An 11,402-nucleotide genomic window follows, 5' to 3' on the forward strand; every position below is an offset into this window, starting at 1 on the left:
AAAAAGAAAGAAAGAAAATGGGTGATAACCATTCCCTCCAGGATCTTCATGAGGATCTCGATTATGTCATTTATAAAGCCCCTGGGGTCTCGGGAGCCCTCAAAAATGCTGGAGAGATAAGCCACAGCTCTGAAGAGCAGCCCCAGCCCCATGGAGCTGAAGCAGGGACTGGAGGCCCCCTCTGGGGCCAGGCCAATCATGGGAAGGCCCCCAGGGGTTCCCAGGGAGGGAGACTCAGCGCAGATGATGTTGAACAGCCTTTACCGCAGCCCTTTGAACAACCACAACTGTCCCGGGCACTCCGCTGATTGGCAGCTGTGCCTCTCACGTGCCCCTGGCCAGCCTAGGGGGGCCGGAAACCAAGCCCTCTGTTGGCATCTCTTGTCTTGTGGGTCCCCATTCTAGAATTATTTCCGCGATGCCTGGAACATCTTCGACTTTGTGACTGTTCTGGGCAGCATCACCGATATCCTCGTGACTGAGTTTGGGGTAAGTCTCCCACCAGCTTCTCTCTGGGTGACTCTGGGCTGGACAAGGCAGGTGGCAGGGGGCGGGGGAGCATTTCCAGAAGCAGTGGGTCCCAACAGCCACAGCTGCTTGAGCCAGCACTTGGCCATGACCAGAGAGGGAGAACTGGGGCCCCTGGGGTCAAGGGCAGCCCCTCCAGAGGGCATCGTGGGGAGATGGGGGCGACCAAAGCCTGGCTGTAGGGCCAGCACTGAGGGGTGGGCTTCCCTGCAACCTGGCCTAGGAATGAATAATGCAGATGAGTACATTGAGGGAACTGAGACACTTAAAAGCTCCTAAAGCTGAGCCGGCTCCCAAACACCACCCCTTGTCAGGAGCCCAGAAAGAATGAGTTTCGAGTCAATTTTGTTTAAACCAACCCGCTCCTGGTTCATGGGCAGGAGAGAGCCACAGCTCTCAGGCCAGAGTGGGAACACAACTCCCAGGGCCATAGTGGGGTGCCCAGGATGTCTTCCCTCCTCTAGCCCCAGGCCTGGGAGACTCTCAACATGGGGGTCTCTGGACCTCTCTGTAGTGGCCCCACAGGACACATAGCCCTTCTCCTTTTCTGGAAGACTCGGGGCCCCAGAGTTCCTGTCCCAGACCCTCTCCTTGGCCATCTGCCAGTGAGCCCAGGCTCGGGGTCCCTCGGGAGATTGAGGGGAGGGTAGAAGATCCTTGCAGGGGGAAGCAATGGTCAAAAGGCATCAAAGCCAAGGGTTAAGGGTGATATCAATGTCATCTTAATAACAATAAAAATAACAATAGCTCACAAGAATCGCAGCCTTGCTGTGTGCCAGGGAACTGTGCTAAGTGGTTTACGTGGATTGGCTCAGGATAGAGGTCTCGGTCTCGGCTTGTAAGAGAATTCCCTCGGAGGGTTCAGCTGAAGGCACCCAAATGCAGAGATCACTGGTGGAAGGGAAGGGAAGGGGACCCACAAGGGTGGCAAGGTGCCCCGTGACCAGCCACCATAGGGAGCCGTTACCTGCCCAGGTGCTGAAGTGGGGAAGGAACCTGAGCAGGAGGCCAGGAGATGCCACCAAATGGGACCTGTCCTGTCAATGTGGAGGCACAGAGACCAGGGCCAAAGCAGGTGGAGTGCAATAAGAGAGAAACACCCCAACCTTTCTCTCCCCTCGTCCCTTGTCTCCTGCCAGAGCCTCCCATTGGCCAAGGTAAACCAGAAGGAAGCTGAATATGATGCTCAGAGCAGGCAGAGAGGTCAGGAGAATAGAACTGGGTGTGGTCGGGCCTGAGAAAGAGGGTATTGCCCCATTTCGCAGACAGGAAAACTGACCCTCAGCTGGGCACGGTGGCTCACGCCTGTGATCCCAGCACTTTGGGAGGCCGAAGCCGGTGGATCGCCTGAGGCCAGGAGTTCAGGACCAGCCTGGCCAACATGGTGAAACTCTGTCTCTACTAAAAATACAAAAATTAGCCGGGCGTGGTGGCAGGTGCCTGTAATCCCAGCTACTCAGGAGGAGTGAGGCAGGAGAATCACTTGATTCTCAGGAGGCAAGAGGTTGCAGTGAGCCAACATTGTGCCACTGCACTCCAGCCTGAGCAACAGAGTGAAACTCTGTCTCAAAAACAAAAAGAAAGAGAAGAAAGAGAGAAAGAGAGAGAGAGAAGAAAGAGAGAGAGAAAAGAAGGAAAAAAGAAAGGAAAGAAAGAAAAAGAAAGATTAAGAAAGAAAAGAAAGAGAGAGAAAGAAAGAAAAAAGAAAGAAAGAAAGAAAGAAAAAGAACGAAAGAAAAAGAGAGAAAGAAAGAAAGAAATCAACGTGAAGCGCTTCGCACAGAACCTACCAGGAAACCAGGAGTTTGAGAATGGTGGTTGTCATTATTATTGCTATTGTTGTTGTTATTGTGAATGGGTGTGTGTTAGCCAGCCCTGAATTATAATCAATTTGAGGGAAAGATAGTGGGTGGGTGTTTGGGTGCTTCTAGGACAATTAAGTCCCAACCTCAAGTAGGGAGAGGCATGTCCTGGTGGGCAAGGAGGTCTCAGTTGCCCCTTTCTGCCTCCCAGGTAAGCCCACTAATTCTGAGGCCAGGGCTTGGCCAGGCTGAGACAGGAAATGCCAGATTCTTGGGAGGGCAGGTCCCTGGGGTTTAGGGGGCAGAGGGCATGCGGCAGTACTAACCAGTGCTGCCTCAGCTGCCGCCCCCAAGTGGCTGGGGTGACGTGGGTTTGCCCTGTGTGCAATGGATAATGACTGTGTTTCTTGTCTTGTCTCTTTTCATGCCTGCTCTTAAAACTGTATATTGGCGCAACGCCGTCTGAAAAACTCATCCAATCAAAATGCACTATGAAATTCATTTGTTCATCCATGACATGGTCTGTGTGTTCATACACCAATGACTTATCTCCCAACCCACCGCCACCACCACCCCCACTCCCCGCCCGGGAACCGAAACCCATTGGTTTTTTGGCACTGGTTACAAATCAACCTAAAAAATGCTGAACACGCCTCCCCAACTGCCCCCGCCCGCCCGCTCCCCCTCATCTTCAACATCTGCATCTAGAATCCGGTTGGTCTTACTTCTTTCTGAAGTCTAAATGCCTTACATTAACTGTGAACGCATCTCCTCGCATTGGCATTGCATGCCACACCCTGCCTCTCCAACGTGGGATGCCTGACGCTCTCCCCACCCCTCTGCTCCCCTCTGTCTGTCTGTCTGTCCTCCCGCCCCCAGCCCCTGTGCCTCCCACTTCCTGCAGACTCTGGCTGTTTTTTATCAGGTTCTGAATGGGGGTTTTCTGTTTTGGGTGGTTTGCATCTTTTGCAGAGAAAAGGATGGGTTTTCCCAGCGCAGCACCTCTGTCTCTCGCCCCATCCCGCACACACATCCTGTACACTCAGAGACAATGGAGGCAAATCCACTCCCAGCCACCTCTCACCTCTCCTGTCCCCCGTTCAGCTCCATGGACCCCAGGCCCCAGGAAAACTGCCAACTGTCTCCTTGCTCCTCCAGCTCTCTCCATCCTGCTGTCCCCAAACCTCCATCTCAAGCCCACAAGATCTCTGGCCTTGACCAGCAGAGTCTTGACTCTCCAAGTCTGATAAAGGAGACGTGAAGGCCAGGCAGTGTGCCGGCAAAGATTCTCAGGCAGAGGAACTCAGAAGCGCCAGACTCGGATCTGGTAGCTTCATGTGGGGCCGGCCCACTGAGGCCCTCTCCTGGAGCCTTGAACTGCACGTGCACACACAGTCACACAGTCACTGCACACACACAGTCACTGCACACAATCACCGCACACACAGACACTGCACACACAGTCACTGCATACACACAGTCACTGCACACAGTCACTATGCACACACTGTGCACACAGTCACTGCACACACACAGTCACTGCACACAGAACTGCACACAGTCACTGCACACACAGTCACTGCACACACAGTCACTGCACACACAGTCACTGCGCAGACACTGCACACATAGTCACTGCACACAAAGTCACTATGCACAGTCACTGCGTACACACAGTCACTGCACACAGTCACCACACACACAGACACTGTACATACAGTCACTGTACACACACTGTGCACACAGTCACTGCACACACAGTCACTGCACATAGAACTGCACACAGACACTGCACACAGTCACTGTGCACACGTCACTGTGCACAGTCACTGCACACAGTCACTGCACACACAGAGGCACTGCACAGTCACTACACACAGTCATGGCACACAGACACTGCACACAGTCACTGCACACACACAATCACTATGCACACACAGATACTGTGCACACAGTCACTGTGCACACACAGTCACTCTGCACATATGTGCAGTCTCTGTGCGCACACAGTCATTGCACACACAATCACTGCACACAGACACTGCACACACAGTCACTATGCACACACCACACACACAGTCACTGCGCACACAGTCACTATGCACACACAGTCACTGTGCACAGTCACCGCACACAGACACTGCACACAGTCACTATGCACACACCACACACGCAGTCACTATGCACAGTCACTGCGCACAGTCACTGCACACACAGTCACTGTGCACGCACAGATACTGCACACAGACAATGCACACAGTCACTATGCACACAGTCACTGTGAACACAGTCACTATGCACACAGTCACTGCACACAATCACTATGCACACACCATCACTATGCACACACAGTCACTGCACACGGTCACTGTGCACACAGTCACTATGCATACACACTGTCACTGCACACAGTCACTGCACACACACTGCACACACAGTATGCACACATACATACACTGTACACCCAGTCACTATGCACACACAGTCACTGCACAGTCACTGCATGCACAGTCACTATGCACACACACTGCAATCACTATACACACACAGTCAGTATGCACACACAGTCACTGCAGTCACACTGCGCACACAGTCTATGCACCCACACACTGAACACACGGTCGCTATGCACACAGTCACTGTAGGCACAGTCACTATGCACACACAGTCACTGTGCACACACACAGTCACTGCGCACACAGTCACTGTGCAGTCTATGCACACACAGTCACTGCGCACACAGTCACTGTGCAGTCTATGCACACACAGTCACTGTGCACACAGTCACTGTGCAGTCTATGCACACACAGTCACTATGTAGCCATACACTGCACACACAGTCTGTGCACCCTGAACCACACACTGAACACACAGTCACTATGCACACACAGTCACTGCATGTACAGACACCGTGCGTAGTCATGACCTCTTCTTTTTCTTGCTCATTCTCTAATTCTCTCTCTCTCACTTCTTTTTGTTTGTTTGTTTTTTAGGCAGAGTCTCGCTCTGTCACCCAGGCTGGCGTGCAGTGGCACAATCTCAGCTAACTGCAACCTCTGCCTCCCAGTTTCAAGTAATTATCATGCCTCGACCTCCTGAGTACCTGGGATTACAGGCATGTGCCACCACACCAGGCCACTTTTTGTATTTTTAGTAGAGACAGGATTTCACCATGTTTGGCCAGGCTGGTCTCGAACTCCTGACCTCAAGTGATCCACCCGTCTCAGCCTCCCAAAGTGTTGGGATTACAGGTGTGAGCCACTGCACCTGGCCTCTAATTCTCATTCACTGTCCCTGTCTCTGTGTCTCCCACACACAGTCATGCATGCATGCACACACACACACTGGCCCTCACTGCTACATCTACCCACCCTGTACCCCCACTCCAGTACATACTGCACACATCTCTCTCCCTCCCCCACTTCTCAGCCCCTTGCACACCCTGCGTTCTGTTAAATCTCAAGTACCTCTGCCCCTCCCCTACTCACCAATGAGGCCCTTAGAGGGACGCCCCAATGGCATCTTTGCCTTGGGATCCGTTTCCTGCTGGCAGTACACATGCACTCACCCACCAAACATTTAATGAGCCCCTATTTGGTGCCACAGATGGAATTATGGGCCGAAAAAGACACCATTACTGTCCCCTCTCACCACATACAGTCAGGTGGGGGAGGCAGGCATCGGTCAAATAACACCTTGACTCCACTTAAAATTATACCTGCACTGCGAGCTGAAGGATGAGCAACATTAACAAGGCAGACAGAGATGCACAGAGCATTCCAGGCCCAGGACAGCCTGGACGGAGCCTGTGGGGGGTCAGGATCTGCAAGCGAGGAGGTGTGGCTGATGCAAAGACAGCAGAGAAAGGCTGGCCTGGAGATAGCCAAAGAAGACAGCAGGGGACAGGACCCGGGGCTGGGGAGGGTGGGGCTATATTGTGGAATTTGAGCTTTCTCCTAAGCACCAGGAAAGGCCTGGGAGGATAGGAAGCAGGGGAGGCGTGAAAGGAGGTGTGACTAGACAAGCTCACTCTGGTTGCAGGGCAGGGAACATCTTGACAGGAGGCTGGGCTGGAGGTGGGCACCAGGAATCACAGCAAGAGATGACAGTGGAGGAGAGAGTACAGCGGGATGGTGTCCCTCTCAGATGGATCTCTGCAGGACCCAGGGAAAGATCAGAACTGAACTGAGGGGATGAGGTGCCTGTGAGCAGTCGGGTCTGGCTTAAAACTGGGAGACAGGCTGGGCGTCGTGACTCAAGCCTCTAATCCCAGCACTTTGGGAGGCCGAGGCAGGAGGATCACCTGAGTTCAGGAGTTCGAGACCAGCCTGACCAACATGGTGAAACCCCATCTCTACTAAAAAATACAAAAATTAGCCAGGCGTGGTGGCAGGCACCTGTAATCCCAGCTCCTCGGGAGGCTGAGGCAGGAGAATCACTTAAACCCGGGAGGCAGAGGTTGCAGTGACCCGAGGTCGTGCCATTGCACTCCAGCCTGGGCAACAGAGTGAGACTCTGTCTTTAGGAAAAAAAAAAAAACTGGGCGATAGAGGTGAGCGAGTGCCAGGAAAGGGCCCGGTTGGGGGAAGAGAATAGGTGTGGGCATAGCAAGTTTGAGGTGCCGTTAGGACAGCCTGAAATAAGTCAGATAGGCAGGTGTTGTGGGGGCTGGAGCTTGGAGCTGAGGTCTACAAGTAGTAGGACTTTTCTGGAGCCCTTAGGTGGGTGGTCTCCATATCCTTCTGAGCACTTGAGGGACACCTGAGCACAGCACTGGAAAAGACAAGACCCGTCCTCATGCCTTCCAGGGGCTGTGTCCCACCCCCATCACATTCTAGCCAGGAAGTTCAGGGGAGGTGTTGAGGAGAGGAAGCTGCACCTCCCAGGCTGTGGATTGAAATGTGGAAGGCAGGAAGAGGGAACTTGTCAGAAGTTCTGGGGGCAGTGGAAAGACTTGGTACAGATGCAGGAAGAGGTGGAGGGTGGGTGAGGGCAGCCTAGTACCCTTCCCCCACTGCCCCAAACCCTTCCCGTCTCCACCCCTACCTCCCTCGTGTGTCTCCTCCCCGACTTGACTCCAAGAAGGGAAGCACGTTTTCTGCATGCATATCCCTGCCAGATCCCTGGCTTTTTTGCATGGTTGCAAGCTTCCCCTGCTCTCCCCTAAACCCCGCTCCTGAGGCTGCTTCCAGGGTCCGCCTGCCTTCGCATGCCTGGCCGAGTCCACATGTTATGATCCGCCCCATGAAAGGGATGGCTTGTACTCTGGGGTTGAAAGGGAGGGGGCTGGGGATACCTGAGCCATCAGCCCCATCCCCAGGTGGAGCTGGGTGGCCAGGCAGGGATGGGGGTCAGGGCAGCAGGGCACAGAGAGTGACTCTGTTAGCCAAGCTGGGTTTGGGGGCTTGTTCGAGGCACTGGAGACATTCTCATAGCGGTTGAGCCCAGTGTGGTCAGGGTAGGATCCCCCAGCCCCCTTCTCCATCCTAGAGGCCTAAGGACGCACTGATTGTGTCCCAGAGAGCATCCCAGACATTGCCAGCAAACCCAGAGGCCTGTTGCCAGCCTCAGAAATTCCTTGAACTCCAGTCCTTGCCTCTCAGCTTCCAGGCCAAAGCTAGCACAAGACACAGATCTGGCAGCCAGAAAGCCTTCTGGAAGCCACCAAGTAGGATGCCCTCGTAATTCGTCACCCAAACTAGGACACTTTTGAAACCGAGAGGGAGGCTGTGACTATATGGTCACCCTGTGCCATTTGGGGGGTAAAGGTTAGACCAAGTTAAATCTTGCTACCTGGCCTGTAGCAAATCCTACAAATCCCATAGAACAAGTCTCATTAAGCCCCTTCCTTAGTGTAGAGAGACCCTCTGCTCCTCCTGCCTTCACCCTGCTGGGTACTGGCCAGCGAAGGAGGGTTTCCATGTCTGCCTGAGGCTAGGGTCTCAAACTCAAATGCCTCTGGGGGCCAAGCAGACACCAGTCAACCAGGAAAGCAAGTGCCATTTCTAGAACCTGCGGACCTTGGAAAACTGGAGAGCATGTGGCCTGCTTTCAGGGAGCAATCGCAGCAGGCCTGGGGTTGCCAGAAAGTCAGATTGGTGGGCAAAATCTCTTGATTTTTAAACAATGGCAATAATTTTTAATTAAAAACAAGGACAAATGAAAAAACACTGCTCAGGCGCAGCACAACAGTTTTACTAGCTAGATTTGACCCACTCCTGACTTCGAGACTCCAACCCCCACCCCACCAAGGTCCCTTGAAGCCCCACAGTGGCCACTTAACACTGGCAGTCCATGTTCACCATCTCCAGCTGGTCTCCTCCCTGACTCCCCAACTCTCTGGCCCCCTGGTTCTTCTAGCTTGGGTGGGAGGAGGCAGAGGCAGTGACTAGACAGGGGGTTTTTGAGCAGAGGCAGTGGCCACCCAGGGAGGTCCTGGGGGCAGGGATGGCCCCACCTCCCAGCCCCCAGCACCCGCCCCTTGGTGGGCCCGGGCTGATTTCTGAGCTCACCCACCCATGGGAGCTGAGTGCTTCCTGCTTCCTGCAGGCCTGGTCCCGTGCTACTCCACCCAGCCCCAGAAGCTGAGAAGCCATCCCTGAGAGGGGGGAAAAGGGCCCCAAATGCATCTTCTCCGACTCAGCGGGCAGCGAGGACTCACCCTGCAGCCGAACAGTCCCAGCTCCCTCCCGTCCTCCCCATTCCCGCTCGCCAAGGGGGTAAGAAAAGATGCTCTTCCGCTTCTCCCAATTGGCTCGAGCCGCTGCTCCTCTTGGCCGTGGGGTGAGGTCAGGGCGGGCAGGAGCGGGTGGGCAGCTCGGCAGGGCAGGGCAGGGCAGGGTGCCCGGTGAGTCCCGTGACAGATGCATTTCTGGCCCGGAGCGTAACATGCCCTCGGAACCCGCACATGTCCACCAGGCCTGAGCGTGCTGGCGACCTCCACCCCCACCCCCGCCCTGGTGTTTGTGCATCGTACACGTGTGATAGATTCCGCAACTTGACCGGCTTGTGTCCTTTCGTCTCAGTGCATTTGGTTGTTGGGAGAAACAAAAACCATCTCGATTTTTTTCCTGATTGGATGATTCGGATATATTTTCTTTTTCTTGTTCTTTTGTTATTTCTTCCCCATCCCCGTTCCTTTTTCCCTCTTCCTTTTTCTTTCATTTTCCCTGTTGTGGGTGGGGCTGGCAGGGAGGGCTTATGCTTTTGAGTTGATGCCTTTTCCTCCCTCCCACCCTCTCTCTCCCAACATTATTCCTTTTTCGAGTTTTTCCTCCGCATCATTGCATTAATAGTGCTTTCTCTCTCCCTCCTTATTTGGGGTCTGGCTTGCTTTTTTCCTGTTGGTTGGCTTCATGTAGGGGCCTCTGTGAGTGGTGACAGCTCTGAGCCCTTTGGGGTGGGTGGATGGTCACCCCTTTTCCTCCATCTCCCCAGAATAACTTCATCAACCTGAGCTTTCTCCGCCTCTTCCGAGCTGCCCGGCTCATCAAACTTCTCCGTCAGGGTTACACCATCCGCATTCTTCTCTGGACCTTTGTGCAGTCCTTCAAGGTGAGTCCTCGTCCCCACTGCTGGCCCAGGGCTGCGGGGGTGACCCCCTTGCTCTGGCTGAATGTAGAAGTCAGATTGGAAGTGCCTCTGTGATGTAGTCATGCAGAGAATCCGTTATCTCCAGGGCTCTTGTCGAACTTCCTGCCCCTGGTGTGTCTTCAGAGCTGTAAGGGCCTCATTCTAGAGCCTCCAGAGATGCCCACCTGCCCTGGCAGGACTCTGGCACAGCATGTGGCCACCCAACTCAGTGGGGCAGAGCACTGGGACAAGGGAGGAAGACAGTGTGGCTGAGGGACCCTTAACACTCTTCTTCATTGCCTTTTTTCCCAACAGGCCCTGCCTTATGTCTGTCTGCTGATCGCCATGCTCTTCTTCATCTATGCCATCATCGGGATGCAGGTGAGTGCCACGCCCCTAAAGTTCCCAGAGCCTCCCAAGGCCCAAGGAGGGCAGCCATCCTTAGAAAGGGGTGGGTCAGAGGAGCCTGGTCCACAGAAGCAGCCATGGAGGTTGAGCTGGGTATCCCAGAAGCCACTGGAGGAATGGCAGCCCCTGGTCGTCACCCTCCAATTTCGCAGGTGTTTGGTAACATCGGCATCGACGTGGAGGACGAGGACAGTGATGAAGATGAGTTCCAAATCACTGAGCACAATAACTTCCGGACCTTCTTCCAGGCCCTCATGCTTCTCTTCCGGTGAGAAGGGGGCCTGCTCTGATAATTATGTTCCCGTGGGGTGGGGTGCGTCCTTCATCCTTCTGTTCCCATAGGGGATGTGCCCTCCTCTTCCAATGGAAGACGTGCCCTCCTCCTTCTCTTCTGGCAGAGGCGTGCCCTCACCCTTCTTTTCCGGTAGGGGGCGTGCCCTCCTCCTTCTCTTCCGGTAGGGGGCGTGCCCTCCTTTTCTGGTGTAGGGGTGGCCGGGTGTGCTCTTATGCTTCTTTGCCCGTGAGGCCGGAAATGGGCGTTTGGGGGCCCAGGAATTTTAGCAGGGCAGAAGCGGAGGGCCCTGGGACATAATCATGAAGGTCATATTCCAGGCATTATCTCTGAATCTACCTGATTACCGTGTGAGGAAGGGATTCTTGGCATCCCTATCCGACGATGAGAAAATAGGCTTACAGACCATAAGGCTTGATTATTTGGTTCATCATCTTGGCTGCACACAAAGTTCCTTCATTCATTCAGTGGAGGTTTATTGAGCACCTACAGCATGCCAGGCACTGCTGAAAAACGAGAATGCACCAGGAAATAGAGAAAAGAGACATTTTAAGCACTTTGGAAGCTAACATCCCCATGGGGAAGACGAATAATCAGGAAACAAATTATAGAGAATGCTGGAAAAAGACAAATTTCAAGAATAAAGGGGAATAGGGCCGGGTGCAGTGACTCATGCCTGCAATCCTAGCATTTCGAGAGGCCAAGGTGGGAGGATCACTTTAGCCCAGGAGTTTGAGACCAGCCTGAGCAACATAGTGAGACCCCGTATCTACAAAAAAAATTTTTTTTTTTTTTTTTTT

At 53.8% G+C, this 11,402-nt stretch overlaps 1 protein-coding gene across 1 annotated transcript in view; it reads left to right on the forward strand.

Moving 5' to 3' along the window:
• The window catches only part of CACNA1A (calcium channel, voltage-dependent, P/Q type, alpha 1A subunit), a 196,294-nt gene that overhangs the window by 155,408 nt on the left and 29,484 nt on the right, over positions 1-11,402 (forward strand). Inside the window, 5 exon segments of the mRNA XM_011994944.1 lie at positions 406-482; positions 2,278-2,293; positions 9,768-9,884; positions 10,218-10,283; positions 10,463-10,578. Coding sequence (XP_011850334.1) covers positions 406-482; positions 2,278-2,293; positions 9,768-9,884; positions 10,218-10,283; positions 10,463-10,578 — 392 coding nt within the window.

The sequence above is a fragment of the Mandrillus leucophaeus genome, unplaced genomic scaffold (genome assembly GCF_000951045.1).
Source record: "Mandrillus leucophaeus isolate KB7577 unplaced genomic scaffold, Mleu.le_1.0 Scaffold463, whole genome shotgun sequence".
NCBI lineage: Eukaryota > Metazoa > Chordata > Mammalia > Primates > Cercopithecidae > Mandrillus > Mandrillus leucophaeus.